General features: G+C 38.7%; 1 protein-coding gene and 1 long non-coding RNA gene across 3 annotated transcripts in view; one reads left to right on the top strand and one right to left on the bottom strand.

Annotated features, from left to right (window-relative positions):
* Nucleotides 1-23,487, bottom strand: part of RNASEH2B (ribonuclease H2 subunit B) — a 46,982-nt gene that overhangs the window by 14,335 nt on the left and 9,160 nt on the right. For both annotated transcript variants that reach the window (XM_067291749.1, XM_067291746.1), the window contains exons 2-7: nt 19,789-19,860; nt 16,667-16,774; nt 13,802-13,878; nt 11,077-11,194; nt 4,319-4,383; nt 2,855-2,960 (exon numbers count right to left, since the gene is read on the bottom strand). In XM_067291749.1, coding sequence (XP_067147850.1) covers nt 2,855-2,960; nt 4,319-4,383; nt 11,077-11,194; nt 13,802-13,878; nt 16,667-16,774; nt 19,789-19,860 — 546 coding nt within the window. The remainder of the gene's footprint in view (nt 1-2,854; nt 2,961-4,318; nt 4,384-11,076; nt 11,195-13,801; nt 13,879-16,666; nt 16,775-19,788; nt 19,861-23,487) is intronic.
* LOC136991298 (uncharacterized) lies at nt 8,316-18,339 on the top strand. Its single transcript, XR_010883504.1, has 3 exons — nt 8,316-8,907; nt 9,334-9,381; nt 18,130-18,339. It is a non-coding gene; the product is annotated as an uncharacterized lncRNA (long non-coding RNA).

The raw sequence follows: 23,487 nt of genomic DNA on the forward strand, positions 1-23,487 counted from the left end.
TTAAAAAGTAAAGACTTACTACACTCACTTTGTCAGCACATGTTATTAATCTCTGCTGTATGTACTTTACAAAAGCTGTTCACTTTCTGAGAATACTAGATATCAAGTATTTTTCTGAAGAAATTAAATTTTAAAAACCTGCAAAAGTAAAAAGCTGACTCAACAGAACACGCAGTCATTAATTTTAAAGCATCTGGATCTTACAATTATTTGGCAAGGGCTTTAGTACTAAAGTACATTTTCTGGCTTCAACTGAAAACAATTAGATGAGACAATGAGTCTATTTCAAAGTCTTGTACTTCATTTCAGTACTTTACGGAAAATGCCAAGGCCTATCTAAACATCACTGGCAAGACAGGGTAATTATCTGTGGAAATATGAACTACTAGAAGCTGTTTTCAGTACGGGGCACTCCTGCTATAAATGTTTTTCTGAAAGAGGGGAAGAAAAAGTGGCCTTTTAATAACATGAAGTCCTAAAACACATTTTCTGGTCCTATTCTACACAAGCACTTACTGATCATGGGCTGGATTTTTTAAAGTTGCTGTTTTGGGGGCTGCTTGCGAGTAACTTTACCCATGTACAAGAATTATTTGCCAGATAGACACTGAGCTAAAATCTCACCTCTGAATTCCATCTAAAACAGCCCAGCTCTAGCTGTTCATACTCCTACATGCTCAGAGAGTTCAGAAGCGCATGATAAACCAGCCTCAGAGTAGTAAAGAACTATTTCTTCTATGTCAGAGATAGTTTCTTCTATTTTTATCTAAGAAGCCCAATGTAAATTGGCATTGAAGCAGAAAGCATTGATAAACTGAAACCAGCACATGCATCCCAGCTAGACTGGCATCAAATTCAGTATCTCCTGCACTTCTTCTCCCTCCATTGCTGACATTCATCAAGTATCTGTCACTCCCCAAGTCCACTTTAGGGGCAGGAGAGAACAAGAAATGATTCCAAACCAAGACAAATTCACCTCACCACTTACTGTGTCCAATCTATCTCTTAAGAAAAATATTCTCATCATCACATTCTTTGCTTTATGATACTGAACAGTAAGGCCAAGCCAACTACTCTTATAATTCAAACACAAAATCCTTTTTCTTTGCTTTTTTGCCGTGATGCAATCTTCATTGACTTTCTTTACCCATTTTAAAATACCATTGTTTGCCTTCCAGGGACTTTGCACTCTCACCCCAGCCTTGCTTCATTATTAGCCTCCTGTCAAACATCAGGAATATTTGCACATATCCCTTCTTTGTCTTCCTAACAAAATACTCAGGTCCCAAATATCAAACCTTCCATCCTTCCTCCTTGGCACTCATTATATCCCCCCAAGTTTTTGTCCTACCACATCTGTAGATACTAACTACAAATACCCATACATTTATAGGGTATTGAAATTTCATAATACCCCTCTGCAAGCAGTTCTGAACAGAAACAAATTGCACTGTCATGGTAGTGAAAGGACCAGACAAGAAAATTAGGCTTATTAAAAATAAGTGTTGGGTAAGGTCCATTTGACTTCTTGTCATTCACCTTACTACATACAGTGGGACTGCCTCCAAAACTTAGCTATTTTTAACCCCCAATATTCCCCAAGCCAGTGCTGCTCTTTCAATTCTAAAACATTTTAAGAAGACAAGTATATACATGCTAGTATAAGCAAGGAGGAAGGCAGAAAAAAACACTGTAATTTAGCTATTTAATTACAAATTTCAGAGATAAAATATTTAAGTACAGTCAAGATTGTCACTGTCAAGACAGGTCATTTTTCCCCTCCTTTAAAAAGAGGGGGTCGGGAAAAGGATAAAAAGCTACTGTAAAGATAAAGACACTTATAAGTTTTGCAGCTTTTTCTCTTTTCAAAAACCATATATTATAATCTCTGCTCTATAAAACTGTCTAGCTGCCTCTTAAATCTCATTTATGTTGTTTCCTTTGATATCATTACTGGGTAACTCATTTTCCACTTCGTCAGCAAGTTGCTTTGTTTCTCCTTATTTTTCAATTGCAGGCAGACTTCTGAATGTCTTAGTAATCAGAAATAATTTGCTTTTGCTCATCTTGTTCTAAACTCTCTTAATTTTCATTAACATGTCACAGTATTTTCTTAGTAGAGTCCATTTTCAGGTAGATTCCTCTAGACAGCTTCATAACCCAGAGACATTCAGGATGTTGCCCTCCCCAGGAAAAAGGTGACCAGAAGCAAACAGGATTACTTTAGACTTTTTAGTACCAGCACTATGGTACTGGTACTACACTGTACTACAACACTCACTTTCAGGGAGATTTAATATACACATTATTAAAGTTTTTACCCTTAATAAGCACACACTTGCGTAATTCTAAAAATTTGTCATATAAAATATTCATATTTGGGCCAGAAGCATGCAGCCTATAACTTCCTAAGATCTCTTCTTTTTGGAGAATTCTACGAAGCACATTTGCATGCTAATAATACTAAAAAATGTCTGTTCCAATACAGTCACACTTATTGTGTGAATATTCATATGTGTTATATGCATGTGCCATATTGTCCAAAACGGTCTCAGTTCAGCAAAGCACTTCCACATATATGTCACTGATAACACATGTCCCTTCCCTGAACTAAGGAGAAGCTAAAAGAACCCCAGCAAAGATCTAGTGTTAATTACAACTTTGCCTGATGAAGATATCAAAGAACTCAGAACAGTCAAGACACACAGTCACAACATGTATGGATTTTTCTGTGTAAGGAATATGCTTATGGCAAAGGCCATTTTCAGTAAGTTTTAGATTCTAACCATGTGTTTTATCTTGAGGTATGCTATTGCACAAAAATACAATTCATTACAATGCTTAGTTTTCTTACCTTCTTCAGCATCTGTGATTTGTTTACCGCTGATAAATGTAGCTGACTGTACCCTTTCACCTACAGTTACATTGCTGCTTTTAAGTGCTTTCACTGTTTGATTGACCTGTAGGAAACCACAGAATGAAATGTCTGTATCAGTGTTGTTATGCACATGTTAATGCAGTGACAAAGCTCTTGTAATTTTGTTTCAAGCACATAAAACACTCAAGTTATGGACTGTGGTGAAATTTAATATACATTTGTAATGACTAGCATATGAGCTCAAAAACCCCAAAGAAACTAGCATGTCTTTGAACATGTTGCCTTGGCAACACAGTACCAGTTTTGCAGCACCCTAAGATGAGCTGAGCAATTCAGATGCAACAGCCATGATTATACAGGTGAGAGATACACCTGTTAGGAGAACAGAGAATGCTTGTGCTCAGCTGGATTGCAAAGGCAGTCCTGATGGCAACCTAAGTTTCGGGACACTAAACGGCACTGTTATACTGGATCTGACCCAGAAATCATTGGCAGAACAAGGAATTTTCAACAACACAAACAGGTACCCGTTCAAACATAAATATGAAAGCATTCATTGCAAAAGAAGATATTTCAATGCCTCAACTTGACTCTCTGCTGTATTTGTCCCTTACCACAGCCATGCAGTATTCCTGCCAGCCCATAAAAGGCAATTTCTTTTAACAGGAAAGAAAAGTAACGTTTTTCCACAGCCCCATCATTATGGCAGAAAGCAGAATAGATTTTGTGCTTGGGCTGACTAATTTAAATGACAAGGCTTCCTTGTATCATGTGATGCATACAGTCTTTTCCTATGTAGGCCCATTGTAGTAGGGACGCACGTGTGTGTGTAAAATGAGATTCATCTTTATGTCAAAGCATAGACTACACCAACCTTAGCTATAGTATGAATTTCTTTTCAGCATACTGTACTAGCTTCTCTAACAGTGTGATGGGATCAGGATAGCAGCAACCATACCAGCACCAATCTGGGAGATACCACCAAGACTTCATGAGGGAACACATTTATAGCACAAAACCAAGGTATACCTATGCAGCTTTACTGCATGGTAGGATTTAAAAGTTGTGAGGGGGAACAGTCGAAGCCTCCCTCTAGCCCATCTATGAAGTGGATGAAGCCCCTCACCTTGCGCAAAGTGTACAGAATACAGTTATAGTTCACTTCAGCTCACTTCAGCTCCTTCCTCTGCCCCCACCTCTCCTCCATGATTCCCTTACATGCCATTGCCACCAAAAAGAGAACTGTAACAAACTTGGCATTTCCATAATACTTCCTCACATTCCCAAGTTCAACAGCTTTAAGGCAGTGTCTGTCCTTGGATGGGACATGGACCTTGAACTGAGGCATGCTACATGACTCAAATACAGATATGGACAAGCTAATAAGCATTTTCATTTTGAACAAATAGCAAATTTTAAAGCAAAAGAAAATCATAATACCTTTTTCTTTAACCATTTCAATGTCTTCTCTTGACTGTATTTGTGAAATTTCTGACTGCCAATCTCTGAGATAAACCAAATAAGGGGAAGAAAAGTTATGAGTGGTTTAGATTGCATTTTCAATACATTTAAAACCTTGTAAGATGCAAATATAGTATGGAAGTTAATTTGTGGCTTGCACTTGTTTGATATCAGGGTAGTAAGTTTCAAAAATATTGAAAACATGGAAAAATAAACAGACTAAGCTGATATTCACAAGTTTGAACAACTTGACAATTCTCTAATTAGGCTCTAATCCACCAAAGCATATATTTTATTTATATATGTGTAATCCTAGGCTCCATAGATTACGACTCTTCTCAAGCTTTTGTAGTTTGTCAAGCCTTTACTGCCCTGTATCACCAGACTGGTCATTTTAACTATCCAGTTTGTAACATAAAATGCTGGGTCCATGACTGCCGAAAAGAAAAGAAAAGAAAAGAAAAGAAAAGAAAAGAAAAGAAAAGAAAAGAAAAGAAAAGAAAAGCCTTAGATCTTTACTTTATGAATTCCAGCACTTAGTAATGGGGCCAAGAGAGAGATGGTTAGTGAAGATAAACCACCTGTCCTTTCAGTAATCCCTTTTCCTATCAACTCCCCCCTCTCACTTCACAGGGTGACTACAGCAAAGCATTTACTTCCATCCCCCTTTTACATAGTTTAATATGTCAAAAGAAAACCCAGAATTCAAAATAGTGAAACACACTCCTTGTGGGAGGAAGTATATGATTCATTTATGATTTATTGAGCAACGTAAATTAACTTGATGATGTAAGAATTTCAGAAAGTGTTTCCCCTGTGATAACTAGGGTACCACAAACATTCACTATTCACATGTGATCAGTTATCTGGAGGTATGTGAGCTCAGGATGATGAGGCAAAAGGAAAAAAAAAAACAAACTACAAAGGCTCATAGAAATTTCATGATAAAAATTACTGAGTATTAATTCACAGACTGTTACGTTTTGGAGATGGAGTGAAATGCCTAATAAGATTACATAGGAGATTTTAGAGCCGCCTGTGTTTCAATCTTATTCTTCAACAGGTATTTCAATAAGTTTTAATCTCCTGTATACCATTCCCATAAATACCTACATCTGTTTCATGTCATTTACTGATCCAATTTCATATTCCAAAGCTGGGTTCATGGAGTTTCTTTCTTCCCCTTTGCAAACAATCAACAACACATTATTTATGATTCCTTCAGCATTTCCTTCTTTGGGGTTTATTTTGGCTCTTTCAAATTGCATACAAACATCTAACTATTATGTGTTCTTTTTGTATGCATGGCAGGGGATATGAAAAGGTTGGGGAAAGCTGCATACTAGATAGATTTAAACTTTATCTCAGTGGTTGTAGAAGAGTAAAAAGCAAAAATTCTTTAGCACAAAAAAGGAAAAAGCACTAGTAAACTTTGCTTCATGAAGCTGATGAGTTTCAGGTAAAGTAGTTAGCTGTGACATAGCTGGCTGCAGCCTTTAGGACTTAAATGTTTCTAAATGGTTCTGAAAGAAAAGAAGCAGAGAAAATGGGGGAGAGACTCCGGATACACAAACCTGCTTCTCGAAGAGCTAACATGGTTTAAGTCCAAGTACAGTGAGTACGATTCATGGATTCCTCTCTTATCTGAGAAAGTTCGAGGAAGGGACATCCTCCTGCCACCATCCCCCAACCCGTGCTGAAAAGTAATTCTAGTCCAGATTCTCAGGCAGACTCCCCCACAACAGCATGATTCAGAGTGACTCAGTTAGGAAAGGAAATGCAGAACTGTGAAGCCATTTTCATTAAAATATGTGAAAAATAATTACACCAAACCCTTCAGAGATCACTTTGTTTGAAAATATTTTGTGTGCTTGACAGTTTTGACTATTAAACTCTAGAAACTGACAATATTTGAGACCTCTGAAGAATTAAAACAAGTTATGAAAGTCATAAACTGCTGACAAAAGGATTCAATATTGGAATGTGGATTTAACATGTGATGCACATTTGATATTGGTGAGAGTTAGCGACTATGTTTGATAATATGAGTATGTATTGGAAAGCCTTTTGTTCCCTAATGTGTCTGGTGCCTATAAAACTGGTCTGAGACATCTGGAAAGACTGGGTTTGAGAAATACAGATGGAATATAAGTGGTTCTACAATTAAATAATATGTTCAGCGATCGGGTAATCGCTATGTAGACTTGGAAGTTTCCCTGATGTATTGTTGAGCAAACTGCCTAAAGCACATTTTAACATCCATTTTCTCAGTGTTTTCCATAACTCAGAAACTCATATGGCCCCCTTTTTTCCTACCTTCTGGGAATACAAGCTTGGCAATATTACTTAGTTATTCTAATCAGGTAAGTTTTCTTGGCTCTTCATGTTAATCACATCAGACAAGATCATAGTGCAGTTTTTGCCTTGCAAAATGAAACAGAGTAACACTCTGGAACTGGAGTTCATAACACTTTTCTTAAACCTTCTCTGTTCTACTCGCTACTCTGTATTTGAATTTATTAGCAAACAACCTGCCTCACCCAGATTTAGCCAGCTGGAACACACCCTTTCCCCAACTACTAAAGCAGGTAAATGGGAATTTTATCCAGCAAAATGAATTTTCATTGTTCTTCACCATGGAGGCCAGAGAAGGCAGACTTTCTGCTAATCCAGTAAGTGCAAACTTTGAGTGCTCTAGGGTAAGAATTTGTTACACAGATGTTAAATGCCTTGAGATTAAATTAAGAGTTAGATAATTATGTTGTTAGGTTCTGCCAAACAGATCAGAGCTGCAGAAGACTCAACACAACAGATACTTCTTGCCCTAGGACTGTACGCCCTAAACAAGAGAGGCTACAAAGCAGACAACAGGTCATACAGCTAGAAAAGTACAAGTATTCTTAAAAAGAGTACATTAGTCATAATATTGATATTTTTTACAGGTAATAACAGACATGAGAATATCAAAGAGAGAGAAACAGATTGAACAGAAGGGTGATTTATGCACCATAGGCAAGCTCCAATGAGGTTGTCGCATAACAGTATTTTGGTGTTATATGAATACAAAAAAATTTCTAAAGAACAAGCCACATTGCTGGTACTTTCAACCCAAACCAAACCAAACCAAAGACAAGAAGCAGCAGGTACATGTTCGGGGCATCCAAGAACATCATGTACAGCCAGTGTGTATATGTGTGTACAGTATTAATGTCAACAGCAATTTTTACATTACATTTCAAAACAAAGAACAGGAAGTGAAAATAATTTACTGAATGGTTAATATCAGTTGTTGAAAAGGCAACCCAAGCTTGTAGGCATATACAATATGTTATTAAAAACAACAAAGCAAAAATCAAAACCAAGAGGTAAGGCATTTTCAATTGTCTAATGGAGTGCGCTTTCAGAGGATGCTCTGGTGGATAACAACTGCAAATCTGATTTCCAGAATGGAAACAGAGGTTAGAACAGGAGGTAAGACCTTTTCTATGGCAAAGACTGATATTTTTAAAAATTTTCCTTTGCTGTTAAGAGGAAAACATAAATATTGCCCAAAGATAGCACAGTTGTTCATTGGAAGTGCCCTTCCAAAAAAAAAATTCCTGTCCTTGCCCTATATTCCTATTTGAGCTTCTCAACTCAACAGCAAGATTTTTGACCTTCTCGGATTGGTGAGTGGAACACTAGTACCCCCACTCTTAGCGCCTTAGGTAGTATCAGACAAATTGTAGGGGACAGCAATTGCCTACAACTTTACTATTAGTTTTTATTGGAAGCATTTAGCACTTCATGGGAAGGCAAAAGCAGAAAGTAACTGCAACTGAGATGCATCTGTCTCAGACGAGCCTTCTCAAAAGTCATAACTCACCCTAAGAAAAGGGCTGCTTGTTCCCAGTGATACTGAATATAACTTAATGCTTTCTGAAGGTTCTTTGGAAATCCAGGAGTATCACAGCAGCACACAATTCCAACTATCTCAGTCCCAGCAAAATGTAACAATTGTTTTGCTGCACAAATTTTCTACTCCCCTTTTAAGATAATGTGGGAACAAGAGAGAATTCAGGGAGAAAGATAAGGGGGCACACGGGAAAAACAGTACATGGCAGCCAAAGTACATCACCCTTTTGCAACATGAGTAACGAACTAGCTGGTGAAGGCCAGACAGTTTGTTCCAGCTGCACGGCGGAGGAGGGAGCGATATGGAGGTATCACAGTCCTCCCCTGACCACAAAGGGTTGCATCCCAAAAAAATAATTGCTGCTCACAGATTAACTGTTGACCTATAGTACCCCCAGCCTCATTATCCCTGCTTACCATATTAAAAATCACGCCCTTTGCTGCATAATGATATGTAAATAAGGGGGACATACCCCCAACAACCGCGCAAATGGCAATCTGGCCAATGAAGTATGTCTGCCGCGCTTCCACATCCCACCTTCAGCAACTATAAAACAGAGGATAGCTCACTAAAGTTTTTGGAAGGGAAGAAAACTGAACCGCCGACCTGTTCACTGGAGATTGCTGACGAGCGAGCCTCCTTCTCCCCTCCCCCAAACAGGGACGCCTCTTTGGTAAGACTTGCGCCTCCGACAAACGTTGGACGTTACCCGGGAAAATATATTATTATTGAAAGCGCTTAATTGTTAGTTTGAGCTCATAGAAAGAAAATTTGTAGCAGCAAGTGCATTTATCAACGGCAATTCCGAACCTGTTGTATCTGTCGCTTTAATAAAACCTTATTCTTTTTTTTCTTTGCGAAACTGTCTCAGGGAAAGTCCTCAAAGAGGGGGGGCTCTGGCAGGCAAACGTAAATTATAAAGATAAGGAAGGGCCTTCCGTCCCTCCCTTTCACGCAACAGATAAGATGATTACTTTCAATGGGAACATGTTCTATTCTAAGTTCAAATTGATTTTTGGGGGAAGCAATTGCTTCACATTACTACATATGCACCATTTCATACAGGAAAAATTTAAATTCATGCATCTAAATCTTTCAGGGAAAACTTACACCTCTCCACGTTGATGTTCTATGCAGCAATAAAGAGGTATGGTGTTTTATTTCTTATTAGGGTGTTTATTCCTCCAACATCCTGTCTCAGCCACTTTCCAGCTACCTGTAGAACACCTAAGCATTTCTTCTCGTAGGTACCAGTGACAAGGGCTGAGCACTTTGTGAAAGCAAATTCCTAACATCTCTGGCTTCTAATCTGTATACCTCAACCCCTTAGAGCAGCTCTACACACATAGGGGTCAGAGAGTTCTGTTGTTTTTCACTTGGTGGTAGAGAAGAAAAGGGAAACCCAACAGAGAATCCATGTTCTCAGACTCCTGTACCCTTTCCTGTACAGTTAGACTTCCATTCACTATCAGGAAGTCAGCACAACAGAAAGACAATGCTCTCTGAAGGACCAAATATAAAAACTGAAGTCTTCCATCTTCTGCAGGTCTGCAAAGCTGTGAAAATTATGTAATGTTCCTTTCTCTTCACTAAAGATCACACATTGTCCTCAAATAAAATGAAAGTCCTCTATAGCAAAGGGAATTCTGGACAAAGGTTGAGGGCAAAATACATAGAATTGATACTTAACTACTTTTTTCCATTTAGGTTTTCTCTCATACACACTTATATATCCCAAGCAAAGTTCTTATTTAAAAAAACTGTAAGTCTTTGAACACACACCAAATTACACAAAGTCCACAACACCAAATTATGCCAAGCTAGAAAACCGCTTGCCTTTCTCAGCAGCATATTCACCCTTCTCCAGCTTTTGCCTATTTATTGTTTGAATGCTCTGCTACAGAGGGAGAAAAAGGGCCATGTGGACAGCGGTTCGCTTCTTCCACACTAGACTAGTTGTGCAACTTTCAGTCAAAGGCAAAGAAAGTTCACAGCATATACAATAAGGCCTAAGAAGCCAGCTCTGACCAGTTTATCCTTTTTATACCACCAAGCAACAAGCCTGCAGAACTACTTTAGAGCTACAGCAGATAATCCGAGATCCACATATTACCATTTACAATACTGCAATGAAGACTTTTAAACATAAGCTTCTGCTTTTACAGTACTGCCCCATCCTGAAAAATGGCACTGTGCAAATGACAACAGTGGCAGGATTCACCCCACCTAACCATAGGAGTCTAGGTTCCATCTGTAGTCATCTGAGGGAAAGATACCCTTCAAATGGTGATTCTTCCCAGCCTGAGAAAGCCAAATAAGATAGATGAATGAACCATTTTTCAGAAGTACTTCTTCTCTACCATTAAATATATAGAAAATGTCTAGATGGCTAACACAGACTTAGAAGGTCAAGTGAGATGAGAGAAAGTATGCACAGTATTTTTCGTCACCCCAAACGTATCCATTTTAATGAACAAAAAAAAGGTTCTTCTAAAGGCCAGCTCAACAAGCTTGACTTGGCATCTAAAACACAAGCATACAAAGAACAAAATTGAGCTCACCCTTCATTCTGCAAATATAGCCCAACCAAAATGAAAGGAGACAACACAAATTTATTTTAGTACTAACAACACAACTGTATAGCACACAGCAGTATAACTTTAAAGACACACGGAACCAGTCTTAAATCTATCTGGCAAAGAAGTGGCTTCTCCTCTCCTAGCAGAGTGGTCATTCAGAAGAACTTCACCTTGCACAGTCTAAACTATTGCTTATATTTGAGTTCACTAGCGGAACTAATAAACCCAGCTTTTTTTTTTTTTTTTTTTTTTTTTTTTTTTACCTTTTTCTTCTGTTACATGATGTATGGACTGTTTAACATCTGTACACTTCAACAACAATGAGCAGCAAGGAAACTCAGAATCTAGCACAACTTGATCCAGTGGCTGGAACTTTCCTTTCTGAAAAAACATCAAAAGGATTCTAAAAACATTATCATAAATAACAACAGACTAAGAGTAAGCCGTTCTTAAGCCATATATAAAAAAAATATATGTGTGTGTGTGCATATATATGCATGCAGTAGTCATGGCTTTAAAATAAAGTATTTACAGAAGGTCATATTTCAAATGGTACCACATGTTACATTCAGAAACTGATTACAAAGCAACTATAAATATTTATTTCAAACCAGTAAATATCAGCAAAATGCTTAACTCCTCAATTAATGCACTTAAAAGCCCATATTTAAAACAACATGGGGAGAAACTAATGTGAAGTACAGGGGGATTTTTTGGAAGATGAGAGAAGACACAGTAGTTAGTGTGTGCCAATAGTGTTTAGACCAAAACCTGTTGGATTAAACCCAGTGTCATAACTTCCATTCAAATTTTGCTTTTCCTTCCATAAAGATAAATCTCAAAGGAGCAGGGCAGCTTCTGGCACACGGTATTAACCTTTCACCTCTGCAAAGTCAATTCCAGTTTGGCCAGAGTATGTATATAAAGCAATTTTGGCACAACTTAAATAGCCCCACACATGACAGAACCATCAAACAAACCCTGCTGTTGCCAAATAATGCATAATCATTCAGCACAGTTTGGCACAACTGGCAGCCTTCCCCTTGGAGAGATCCTTTAGCGCATCAGTACAAAGACTCAGTGAGCTCTCCATTCTGAGAGAGTGCATGGTTTCAGGGAGCCAAAGGTGAAATCATTACACTGGTCAGCATGAAAAAACACCTGGGTAAACTGCTTTCATTATTAATCAATCCTCCTACTAGACAGTCAGAGGCCTAATAAAAATAACCATCCACAGTTAAATCAGGTAAAAAAACAAAACAAAACAGATTTTAATTTTTTCCTATGGAAAAGACAAAATTACAATGGCAAAAGGAAGATTGTAAGAGGCAGCAATAAAGCTGCAATCAACTCTTTTATTACCCGTAGAAAACTTACCTGCGCAAGCCGGCTTGTGCCTAGAAGGAATATAGCCAACATTCACGTTGTGCAGTGGCACAGAGCCTAAGCTAAGAAGGTCTGCTGGACAGAAGCTGGCTGTGCCCAGGGACGCTTAGACAACCCTGCGTTACACTATCAGAACCAAAGAATGGTGCAAAGGATGATTCAAAACTACCCAGTGGGAACCTTAACGTCCCCGTTAGTTCAAGCCAGAAACAACGGTGCTGCATTCAAGCTAGTTTCACATGAGGTATCTGGACCACAGTCCTCAAGACTTCCTTTTACTGGAGAATACGCTAATTTGCACGTGGCACTGCAGGAATGCATTTGTCCTGATCTGGTACCCAGACCAGCTCCGTGCACTGATCTGGCACCATGTCTGGCCTAGAAAACCCTCCCAGAACCAGGTATTTTGGAAGTAAAGGGCAATACAGGACTCTTTCCATGCACAGAAAGAGCAGCAATGTTCTTCCTTTATTCAGGCTGCCTCAGCACTCTATCACATAGACAGAGGAGATTTACTATTTCCATAATTTAAGTTTGGTATAAAGCTTTCAAAGGGATGCTAAATGCAAGTACATAGTATGCAGAGAAACAACTAAACTACTGCTGTGAACTGACTTCTCATGGGCCACCCTGAGGCAGGAATAAACCACAGAAATACAGAACACATTTTCACACACTATAGCATAAAAAATTTAAAAATAATTATAGAGCAACAGACCACTATTAAAAATCTCTAACAGGACTTTATTTCTTCAGCATATAAAAATTGTTTTCCTGCATTCTCTACTTGCAACCTAAAGCAGAAAATAGCAAGCAACCTTATAAGAAATGCTCTTAGAAGAAAAGCTCTTAGGATGCATAAAGTGAAATTACTGTCTCCATCAAATAAGAAACAAGGATAGACATTTATATTTTCTTTTATGCCCTTTTGTTCACAGGCAGAAGATTATAACCAATAAATCAAAAGCATTGCCTATGCCTATTGAGATACTTCTTAAATTTACATGAGGTTTTGCAACATTTGTGATGAACCAACTTATTAATTATCTATCTTTTGGATACTTGATCATCGCTTTGCCATTCTATGATAACCATCTCTGCAAATACTGTTTCTAAAAAGGCAGCTTTTACTTCTAAAATCAATCTGCCACAGAAATGTTTCTTCTTCCTCCCCCATAGCATCCAAATCATCTTTCTTTCTTCCTCTCTTCCCCAAAATGACTCATCTACTGATGCAGCAGAATGGGGACTAGTTTTTTTTTTTTTATTCTGATGACATCGGATCACTTTAAATTCAATAGCTCAGGGATAGGCTCTCACAAAAGGACAAAAGAGATTCTCTGCTTCTCTTACAAACAGAGAGGATTAGTATTTGTTCGGATTGCAAGGTGACTCCTTGAACATACTTTACTGATCAAGAAAAGTTGATGAAAACAAAAATACTTCTGTGGTGGACATCTCTGCTCTAAACACAAATTAAATTTCCCATAACATGGAAGTCCCTGTTTCCTCTTTATAAAATTAAAATACCTTCTGCAGAAAATGAAGTCAGCAATAACATTTTCACCTAAGAATTCCAGTGAAAAAATAAAGTGGGCTTACCTCTTTGTCTGCCTTTATAAGGTAATAAAGTATCAGAAATAAGGGATCCATCGGTGTCACAAACAGTAGACGCCCATCTAAGTGACAGACATGTAAAAGAAAGCTTAGCACCAAGAAGCACAAGTATGTTGCTTAACCTTTTTTTTTTTTTTTTGTAAGGATGTTTTTCAGGGGGGTGGGTGGGAGGAAGGTTTTTTTTTTTTTTACATAAAATATTTCAATATTTCAATAAAACAGGAAGGAAAATAGTTATTGTGACTTTATATTAAAAATGCAGAGAGAGCTCAATTGTCAGCTGTGCCAAACCAAAGCACAAGCTCTGCTGCAGGTTTGCTGGCTTCAAACACTCTTACTCAGTTTTGTTGTTTTCTGGACTATATTAAAAACAGCAAAATTAAAGTTGCCCTCTATTGGCAGAATTGGGCATAACAGACCCTTGTTTTGGTACATCAGTTCTGCCTGGTATACTCCACCCCAAATACTGGGCAAGTGATGCTGTGCTGGCAGAAGACATAATAGAAAAAATAATTTCAAGAGCTTGATCAGTTAGGGCTGCCTCTGCCTGCTTTACAAAGGCAAGAGATATCATTTGCAAGGGGAGAATGTCCATGCAGTTTCTTAATAGAACAAAACAAACTTAAATAGATCAGAAAATACAGCTCAGTGTGTTCAAAATTGCAGATAAGGGAAGGCCTTGGTCTCCCATTAAAACAGACACCTCTGCCCATACAGGTGCTGCTCATTGCAGGACAGTGGCTTAGTCAGGCCTTTCATATAAATGCAGATAACTGCAAACAATGCAATATGAAGGAAATGCACGAGTGAGATCCAATAACTGATGACAATTTGACATCAATTAGCAAACCAAAAGCAAATAGAAATGGAGTAATTTTAGTACACATGATTAAGATAATTAAAGAAAATGAATCCTACTGTGATGGCTCTGAAACTGACAAATATGTGGTGGGAAGAAGGTGGTTTGGGCAAAGCGGATACCCCAGTCTAACATTTGTGTTACTAACATGATGCATTCCATGAGGTTTCTGCATAAATCCATATAGTCAGATTAGCTTGGAGATCCAGTCCACATTTATCCCAAAGTTAATTTCATTTATTCTCTCCAGAGAGAACATCAAGGAGTCCTTCTATGACAGGCTAATCCTCAAGGATCCTAAATGACTCCTGGGAAACAAGGAGTGGACTCTTAACACTGCCCTCTGCCAACCCCCTTTTGCAATTCTGTAGTCAAAACTTAAGCCTAAAGGTGATGGTCTCCAAAAGTGGGTCTAGTGCTCAGTGTGAGCTGGATGAAACAGAAAAACATAAGGCACTGTGCATTTATGACAAACCGATACAGATCAGCACATTCAAGCAAAACCAAGATGAATTTTAGGCATTCAGGGGCTGGAATTTTTCTCCAGCTAAGTGAGTTTGTGAACTAGTACTACCACGTGTGAAGTCCCTGGCCACAAGAAGATATATTCCCTGGACAAGGATCAGGCAAAGAGTGTTCTCAATCTCAACTACACAGCCATTAGCAAAGAAAGCACCTGGACTTCTTACTCGCAAACCTGAAAGTTTTGATAACGAAACTGGAAGAAAAAAACACCAGTCATTTTCCCAAAGCTCCTATGTAAATGCTTTCCACTGCACCTCCAGCACACAGACACACTGTAGGTTTATAAAGCCCTCTGCCCTTCCTTGCAGGTAACTACATAATTTGCTTTAACTGCAAACACACAGCTTTTGTGTTTTGTTCTTCCCCTGAGCATTTCAGAAATGCAGCAGCCCTAACATTCAGGGACAATTTTTCCCCTGTATCTCTTAAAGAAAACTTAGGTGATGACTCCTTAAGGCAACTATTTCCCAAGGCCAAAATAGAGGTTAGAAAGGGAGGGGGAGAATACAATGTGGACATAATTGGGAGCAGGGAGCAGACGCAGTCTCTTGGCTCACCCCCAGATGGAGCAAGGCAAAGCTCACAGACATACCACTTGCATTGCTATATGCACCTGCAAAGGACGTTTAAAAGTTAACGCATGCTTTGGGATATTACCATTAAAGGAGGCATATCTCTGGTGGGGTTGCTTTTATTTATTTATTATTATAAATGATCTTTTTCTAGTTAAAGAAAGGACAAAACAAGTATAGCTTTATCTCCTGAATTAATACCTATTGCTTGATCTATGGACAGCCTCAGGGAGAAACAATACTCCAGTAACATCCTTTGATAAAGGATTGCTACAGTTGTTACGAGCAGTTACATAAGTCCCTTGCCTCATACTCAGAAAGTCAAGCTAGGATCAGGAAATAGCTGGGACTCTATAGATGAGCTCACTTCAGGTCACAAAACTCTGAAATGGCACCTTCAGACAGCAGCCCCATCTTAAGATCCCAGCACTCACACAAGAGACTAGAGTAATAAGTAAAAGCAATAACATACATCGCAATGCTTGGAGCTCTAACACACTGCTCTGCTTAGGTAGCTCAGGCCATCCAGCCCCTTTTCTTTCCCCTAGAATAAAATATATTTTACTTACATGGAGGATTTGCTTGTTTGATTGACAAGGCAAGCTAAGTACTTTATGGCATTTCAGTTTAAATGCAATTGAATGACTCCCCCTGCCAAAGACAAATGAACATCTGTCTAATTGAGGCTGCCAAAGGCAGCCTTTTAAAAGGAGACCACAAAGCCCCCAGCCCTGGTTAAGTCCAGACGGTAAACGAGTGTGTCAGAAGGTGGGGATGTGATGCAGCATGCCTCAACAACTAGGAGAAACACCTGTAAATTTATTATAAGAGAGAGAGAAGGTCTGAATATCAACATTAGTTACAGTTGGGGAAAGGATACGTTATATTACTCACCTTGTTGAACAGTCTGACCTATAAACCAGGAATGATATTCCTCCTGAAAAGATTTTACTTCAAACAACTGCTGTGCACCGCTATTGAATAAGCAAAGGGTTGCTTCCCCTGTTGAAAAAAAAATCTGGTTTGTGTTTGTAAGCTTTCACAAAAATCAAAAGAATACCCAATACGTCAGAAGAATGTGCCTTATACACACACACACACACACACACAATCATACACGCATTCTACATAAACTCACTACAAAGAAAGCTCAGACAAAGACAACTATTATATACAGATGTTCGTTTACCAGCTCTATAAACCAAACTGAATTTAAATCAATAAATAAGATGTGTGAATAGTTCATCTTACAACACAAAGCCTTTGATCCAAACCCAAATCAAAATCACACAGGAAATTAGGTTTTGTCTGTACTGAAGGGGGAAGGTGGATAACCAGAAAACTTCTTCTCCCTTCCTCATGTCAGTCTCCGAGATATCAGACTCAAGAGTAGGGGAACAAAATTCTCAAACCTTCAAGTGATAATTTGAAATAATTTTTGTATATTCATTGAAATGGACTGCAGATGACTCAGTCTGGGGAGACAAATAAGGTGAAGAAGGAAGCTGAAGGAAGTTGCTTCAAAGTGTCCATCTGTATCTGTACTTTGGAAAGAAAAGAAAAGCTTTGCTTTAGGCCACCAGATAGCACAGCTCTGCCATTTCTTATTAGTTCTGGGGATGATGGGGACGTTGCAAACAGGATTGGCATTTTCCACATCTAAAATAGGAAGTCACCAAAACTACAGAAGGCACCACTATAATTTGGTGTGCTGAGTCTGTTGGCGTGGCTCATCCTCTCTGGGCTATCAATCCATCTTTGAGAAAAATGAAGAAGATGGGGTAAGACAAGAGCAACTGCAACATGGCAGTCCTGCTTGTAAAACATAAAATGCAAAGCTGCACTGACTTGCAGATCATGGGCTGGCTCAAAAAAGTCTTGGGGCAGGCCCCTGCAAGCTGATGTCAGCACTGCTGTTCTCTGTCTCTAGAGACCCCCAGATGCAGAGGAAGGCCAGCTAAAATAGGCAGACACATCTCTTCACAGAAATGACTGCTGATGCTTTTTTTTCTCCTTTATCCAAAAGGGGAAATACAGATGCTTAACCTCACCTAAGGATACAGTTTAAATTCTCTGATCATCATTTTTCTTTTGGGAAGGGGAGGAGAGGAGTGAAGAGTAGATGGAAGGAGGAGCAGAGGTTCCAATAATTACCACGTGCTTCTCAATGAAGGGTCTACACCATAGTCTGATCAGCACCAGACTTCAAGCTATTCACAGAAGTGCTCATCGAACAATTTAAGACTCCCACCAGTGAGCGCACTAGCCAAATGCGGTGGAGAGCTGGGGAATGTGGGGAAAGGGAGCATTCCTACTGCCTAACTTCAGCTCCTTAATTTATTTTCTTATCTTAAAAGGTCAGTACAAGTTCCCAACAGTGTCACTAGACAGAAACTCTGGGAGTTGGAGAGAGAACCTAGAGAAGCTTTGCTCCCAACTTCACGACTTCAATCAGCTGTTTAAATCAAGGAGTATGGGTATTCCTCTTCTTTTAGTTCAGCACTTTGACAAATGTTTCTTGTGTTACTTCTGAACTGCAGGCTGAAACCCTAGTTTACAGTCTTTGTAAGGGATAGAGACTTTGTCCTTTTTACCTGTCTATAAAAAGGACCATGAGTACTTTTATTTAATAAAGTGGTTAGCATGAATTCTATAGCGTGCTGAGTCCTTCGATGGATATTTATACAATATCTGGCATCAACAACTCATCTATTAAACCCAAATGTAAGGAAAAGACATTAACAGGGTGTTCTCAGTCCTTCCATTTTCAAACCCTATACTTCTAATAGGCTACATAACTGAAGGTTTATGCAGGTCTATAAATAAGCTTCTGTAAATTCTAAAGGAACACACCCAGTCTTTCGGTCAAATCACTGTACTTTAGGTTTTTCCCAGAAACCTTTCCCAAGATCTCTGATTCTATAAGCTAAATAGATCTCTTCTTTCACAGCAAAACGCAAATTAATATCTATGCTTTTTCAAACATAATAAATTACAAAACCAGTATAATACAGCAGGTGGAAAATATCTGCGGTTATATATTTTTCCTGTAAATTCTGAACAATCAAAAAAACAGATACCAAGATGCGAATAAATGATTTCACATTCTGCATCTATTGTTTTAAATTATGTTCCTCTTTCACGAACAAGTAGCAATTACTATACTGTGATATTAAAATGTACCTGAAGACTTCTGTTACTAACATAAATGAATATGAACAGTGAATTTCAAAACAAAAACATACAGCTTAATTCCGTACAAAACAAATGAGCTTATGAAAAGAGATAATAACAGCACGAACCAAGCTTTTCAAACAAAATATGTTAACCTTAACCTAGCTTTATTGCAAGTTTCTGTTGCTGTATTTCATACTGCAATTATTACATTGCTCATCTAATAGTAACAAATCCTTAAAAGGAAAGGGTAATCTGACTAAAGAAAGTGACTGTTTGTGGGATGGAGGGAGAGTCATTAAACTGCCAGCATTAGTTGGTCTTTCCAATGTGTTTTTAATTCAAAGTGCCTCATCATCTATTAGCAAGAAAAGAGATATCACCATTTGGACCAAGGAAAGAAGAAAATTAGATTTAAAAATAAAAAAGGCTCAGAAAGCTTGGTAAGTATAATTGAATCACTTCTTCTAACTCTGATTATTTAATTTATAGCATAAATTGAATAGCTATGAAGCCTAAATTTGGATTAAAAAAAAAAAAGCCAGGCTCAACTCCTTATACTGAAAGTTTCCCAAAACTAATGCACTTAAAAACAGAACTTAAATTACACCTCTTTTCTCTGCTGCCAATAGTCCTGATGAATAAACAGTTCAACCAATTAAAATTATAAAAGAAATCCTAAATGTTTGCATAGCATTAACTATCTGGCATCACCAGCAATATCTTTGGCATATAGGACTTACACTATCATCATTATTTCAGCTTGCAAAATATGAGTATTTTGGTGATGGAGAGAATCAGCCAAAACATTAATAGGCTCATGTCACAATTCCAAAACTTGCCTGTGCTTGGATTGCGTAGTCTTGTAAACAAAGGTTCACTGTCAGGTGTCTTAGGGAAGTCAGTAGCAGCCTCTATTGGGAGAAGGAAAAAGTTATGAACTTGTAAATTGAGAAATATTTCATGTTCTACTATGCTTCTCCAAGACACTAAGAATTAGCTGTATTGACACTTTTTGGAAGCATATGTATTTTCTGCTAAAAGCTATATGTAAGAGCCCAAATTCATCCAACCTGACCAAAGCACCTAAATTATGATTCCAGACATCCTGGCACTCTCTGTTTGCCACAAGAAAGAGACATGCACCTGGGGATGATTTAGATTTTGAAAACCACTCCCCCAGAAAGAGCCTCAGGTGACAGAGCTCATAAATTGGACATCTCAGTTAAGTGAGATGAACTGACGCATTGCCCTGATTAGTCTGAAAGACAATGAAAACGCTCTGGTAAATTAGACTAAGCATAGCGTGTGGCATTAAAAAGTTAAAGTGCAGAAGGCAGAATATTTGTAGGAAGAAACAGTGGTCCTTTAAAGCCTGACTTTCAGGACTCAGCCTATGCAGCAATATATGAGTCAGGAATTAGCTAAGTGGCTGTTATTTTTGTGAAAAATATGCACATTTGTTTATCTGTTATGTATAATCCTGAAAAATAGAGAGTGCATCTAATTCTCTCCGCAGGAAAAAGAAGCTGAGAGAGTACAACACCTCTGGCTTAGGCCCCTGACAGTTCTCTTTTCTGTGTCTTAAAGCAAAAAAGTCAAACAAAAAGCAGAGCCAGAGAAGTACTACTTCTCTGTGAAATTAGAAAAAAAAAAAATTAAGGAAACAGCTCCCATAAGAATGCTGTTTCAAGTCCGAAAAAAGATTCTATAAGGGTCCCCAGTTAATTATATTCTATCCAAGTTTTCTTTGTAGGGAAAGTCTAACTTATATTTATGAAAACAACTTCTCATATCCGAGTGAAGAGCAACATGACAGCATCATCTTTCGTAGCCTGCAGACTGCCAGTTCTGTCCCAGTTCCTCTCACAAAGGCATTCATCAGAGCAAGGAAAATTACTAAAGCATTTCACATATATAACCAGCATCCAAATCCCCAGAGAGAGGACTGACAGGGACCAGGTTGACATCTAGGTTATGATGCTGCTGAGGAAAGCAGAAGAGAAGCAGAAGAGGTGGGCTGTACAGCTATTCACAAGGGGGGCTTTTGGAAGGAATACAAGTGCCACATCTTCCTTTACCTTCCAGTGTCATCTAGGAGATTTGGTAAGATGGTGGGAACAACACAGTCCTTTTCTATGGGCAACAGGGAAGCAGGAACCTCAAATACAACCAAGAATAGTTGTCCACTCTGGCTGAAAGCCCATTCCCAACACAGAAGAAAAAGAAAAGTGGACTTCTCTCAGTCTGTTCACTGTTACCTCAGTAGCAAAAAAGACCCAAATAACCCTCATCTTTCACATCCACTCCTGGCTATTCAGTTGTGCCACAAATAGAGATTGCCTGGATAAAGACATCAGCAGGTCTTAAAAAGCAAGTGTGCTTTGTGGTAATGTATCAGAGGATAACAGTTCTCAAAGGTGGACAATTTACAGTCATTTTCCTTCCTTGAATTTTTAGTCAAGTCTACAGGTGGCTTGAAAAAGTGCTTGAAAATGTTTCAATGCAAGTTGGTTTTTAAATGGAAAAAATGTCCACATTTTCTAACCAGACTTGTTTCATATGCTGATATATAAACAAACACAGAGTTGTCAAGCTACATTTGTCCTGGCAAATGAGAACTTCAAATTTCTAAAGCTGTGTATATTTCGATTCTTGACCACAGTTTAACATCAGTGTATTTTTTGTTACTTTTTAAATCACTGCAGTGATTAATGTCAGTGAAAGTAACATACTGAATGTGTTTACTTTGATGTGTTTCACGTGAACATGTTAAAATATACATACTAAATGTGAGATTTAAAATTTAAAACAAAAAGCAAAACAAAAGAAAACCCCAAAGGAACTTTTAGCGCTCACTTGCTCTGCTTTCTTCAAGCATAGATTTATGAATACTGGGAAGGAGTCCAGCTGAGCCCTAAGTTGCATCTTGTATAATGTGAACAATTAAGTAGACAGCCCTTCCTAATGTAGCTGTTTTTAATGAAGTTCACATCTTCATTTAGTTGATCTGTCCTTTTCCTAATCTTCTATTAACACGCTGAATGTAACCATCCCAACTCAAATTGGACGATACCTCCATGTAAGGAGCACTTGATGTAACAAAGCCAAGGGCTACAGTGCCCCCCCACTGCCTTGCCGATTCTCTGCCTTCCCAAAGCAGGTAACACCCCCCTGCTCCGCCCCGTGCTACCCCACATGCAGCACCCCCCAGCCTGATAGAGATTCCCCCACTGTATACGCAGCCTGGCCCGGCAGCTACCGTGGCTCAGCCAGGGGCCCTGGGTCTCCACATGAAAAAAAGCACAGCTCTGCTCAGTTAGTTCTCCCCTCCTTCTCCCAGCTCAGCGTGGTTCATTATCGCACAGAGAAAAGCAGCTCCTACCAGTTAGCCCCTAACAAAGAGTCCAAGTTGCAGTCATCAGCCCCAACATCTCTTGCCCATGGGATCAACATAAACGTCACACAGAATGGGCACACACACCCATGTGCACACACACATACGAAGAAGGGAAGGGGTGGGCAAACACAAATGGTGTTACTCCAAGTTTCCTGTAATCTCGGTTTTCCCACTCCATTTCCAGGGGCAGCTGAAGTATATTTTCATTAGAGATTGGCTCTTCTAAAAATCAAGTTGGCAGATAAAAAGAGACAACTAGGAGAATGCCTGCTTGGAAAACTGGATGCAATGCCAGCTTGGCCTCATGGGTGATGAAGACCCTATATATCTGAATTTAAATACTTCATGATTAGGAAAATGCTGAGCAAAAGATTTTTGGAGTTAGGTGCCCAAACCCTTTCCTGTGTGTATTCTGGCCTTCAGCCAGGAAAGGTAAGTGGATTTCTTTAATGTCATTACACTTATCAACCCTTGTATTCAGGCAAGGATATCTTATAGCTAAATAAACAAAGACTTCTTAAAAAGCAGTACTGTAGCAATTTTCCAGCAAAACTAAGAGTTAAACTAGGTCTTTTTTTCTTTTTTTTTGAGTTTTAAGATTCACAACCAGATAAGAAACAACCCTACAGAAAATAAGCATACCAAAGGGATATTACAGGAAGAGCTCTTTTGTTAAATCCTAAAGGAAAACATCAGATGATTGCCATTATACCCACTACAACAGTTACCATAGCTCAGCCCTGGGAAACTTGCTTCATCCAAAGGAATAATATATGAATGTGTATAAGATCTTTCTTACTAAATGTTATACCCTCTACCAACTGTCCTGCAGCTGTAAACTGCAGGTAACACACAGCCAGCACAGGTTAGCATACTAACAGATTGGCCAGTACAGCATGCTTTTGTCCTAGGACAATATTCACTACAAGGATACAAAAACTGATTTGAAGGTACAGAGAGGCCCAATTAATCCTGTCCCAAGGAGGCACCTCAGTTAGTAGGCCACTCTTTTAATTGCCAAGGAAAACAGAAAATTCCAGGAGGCAGCTGAACTCACCTAAAGCCTGAATCATCCCCTGCAAGTATATGCCTCCCTCTTACAGACACCTTCAGCAAGGCAGAATGAATCTGGGCCACAGTA

Source organism: Apteryx mantelli, chromosome 1, assembly GCF_036417845.1.
Source record: "Apteryx mantelli isolate bAptMan1 chromosome 1, bAptMan1.hap1, whole genome shotgun sequence".
Taxonomy (NCBI): Eukaryota; Metazoa; Chordata; class Aves; order Apterygiformes; family Apterygidae; genus Apteryx; species Apteryx mantelli.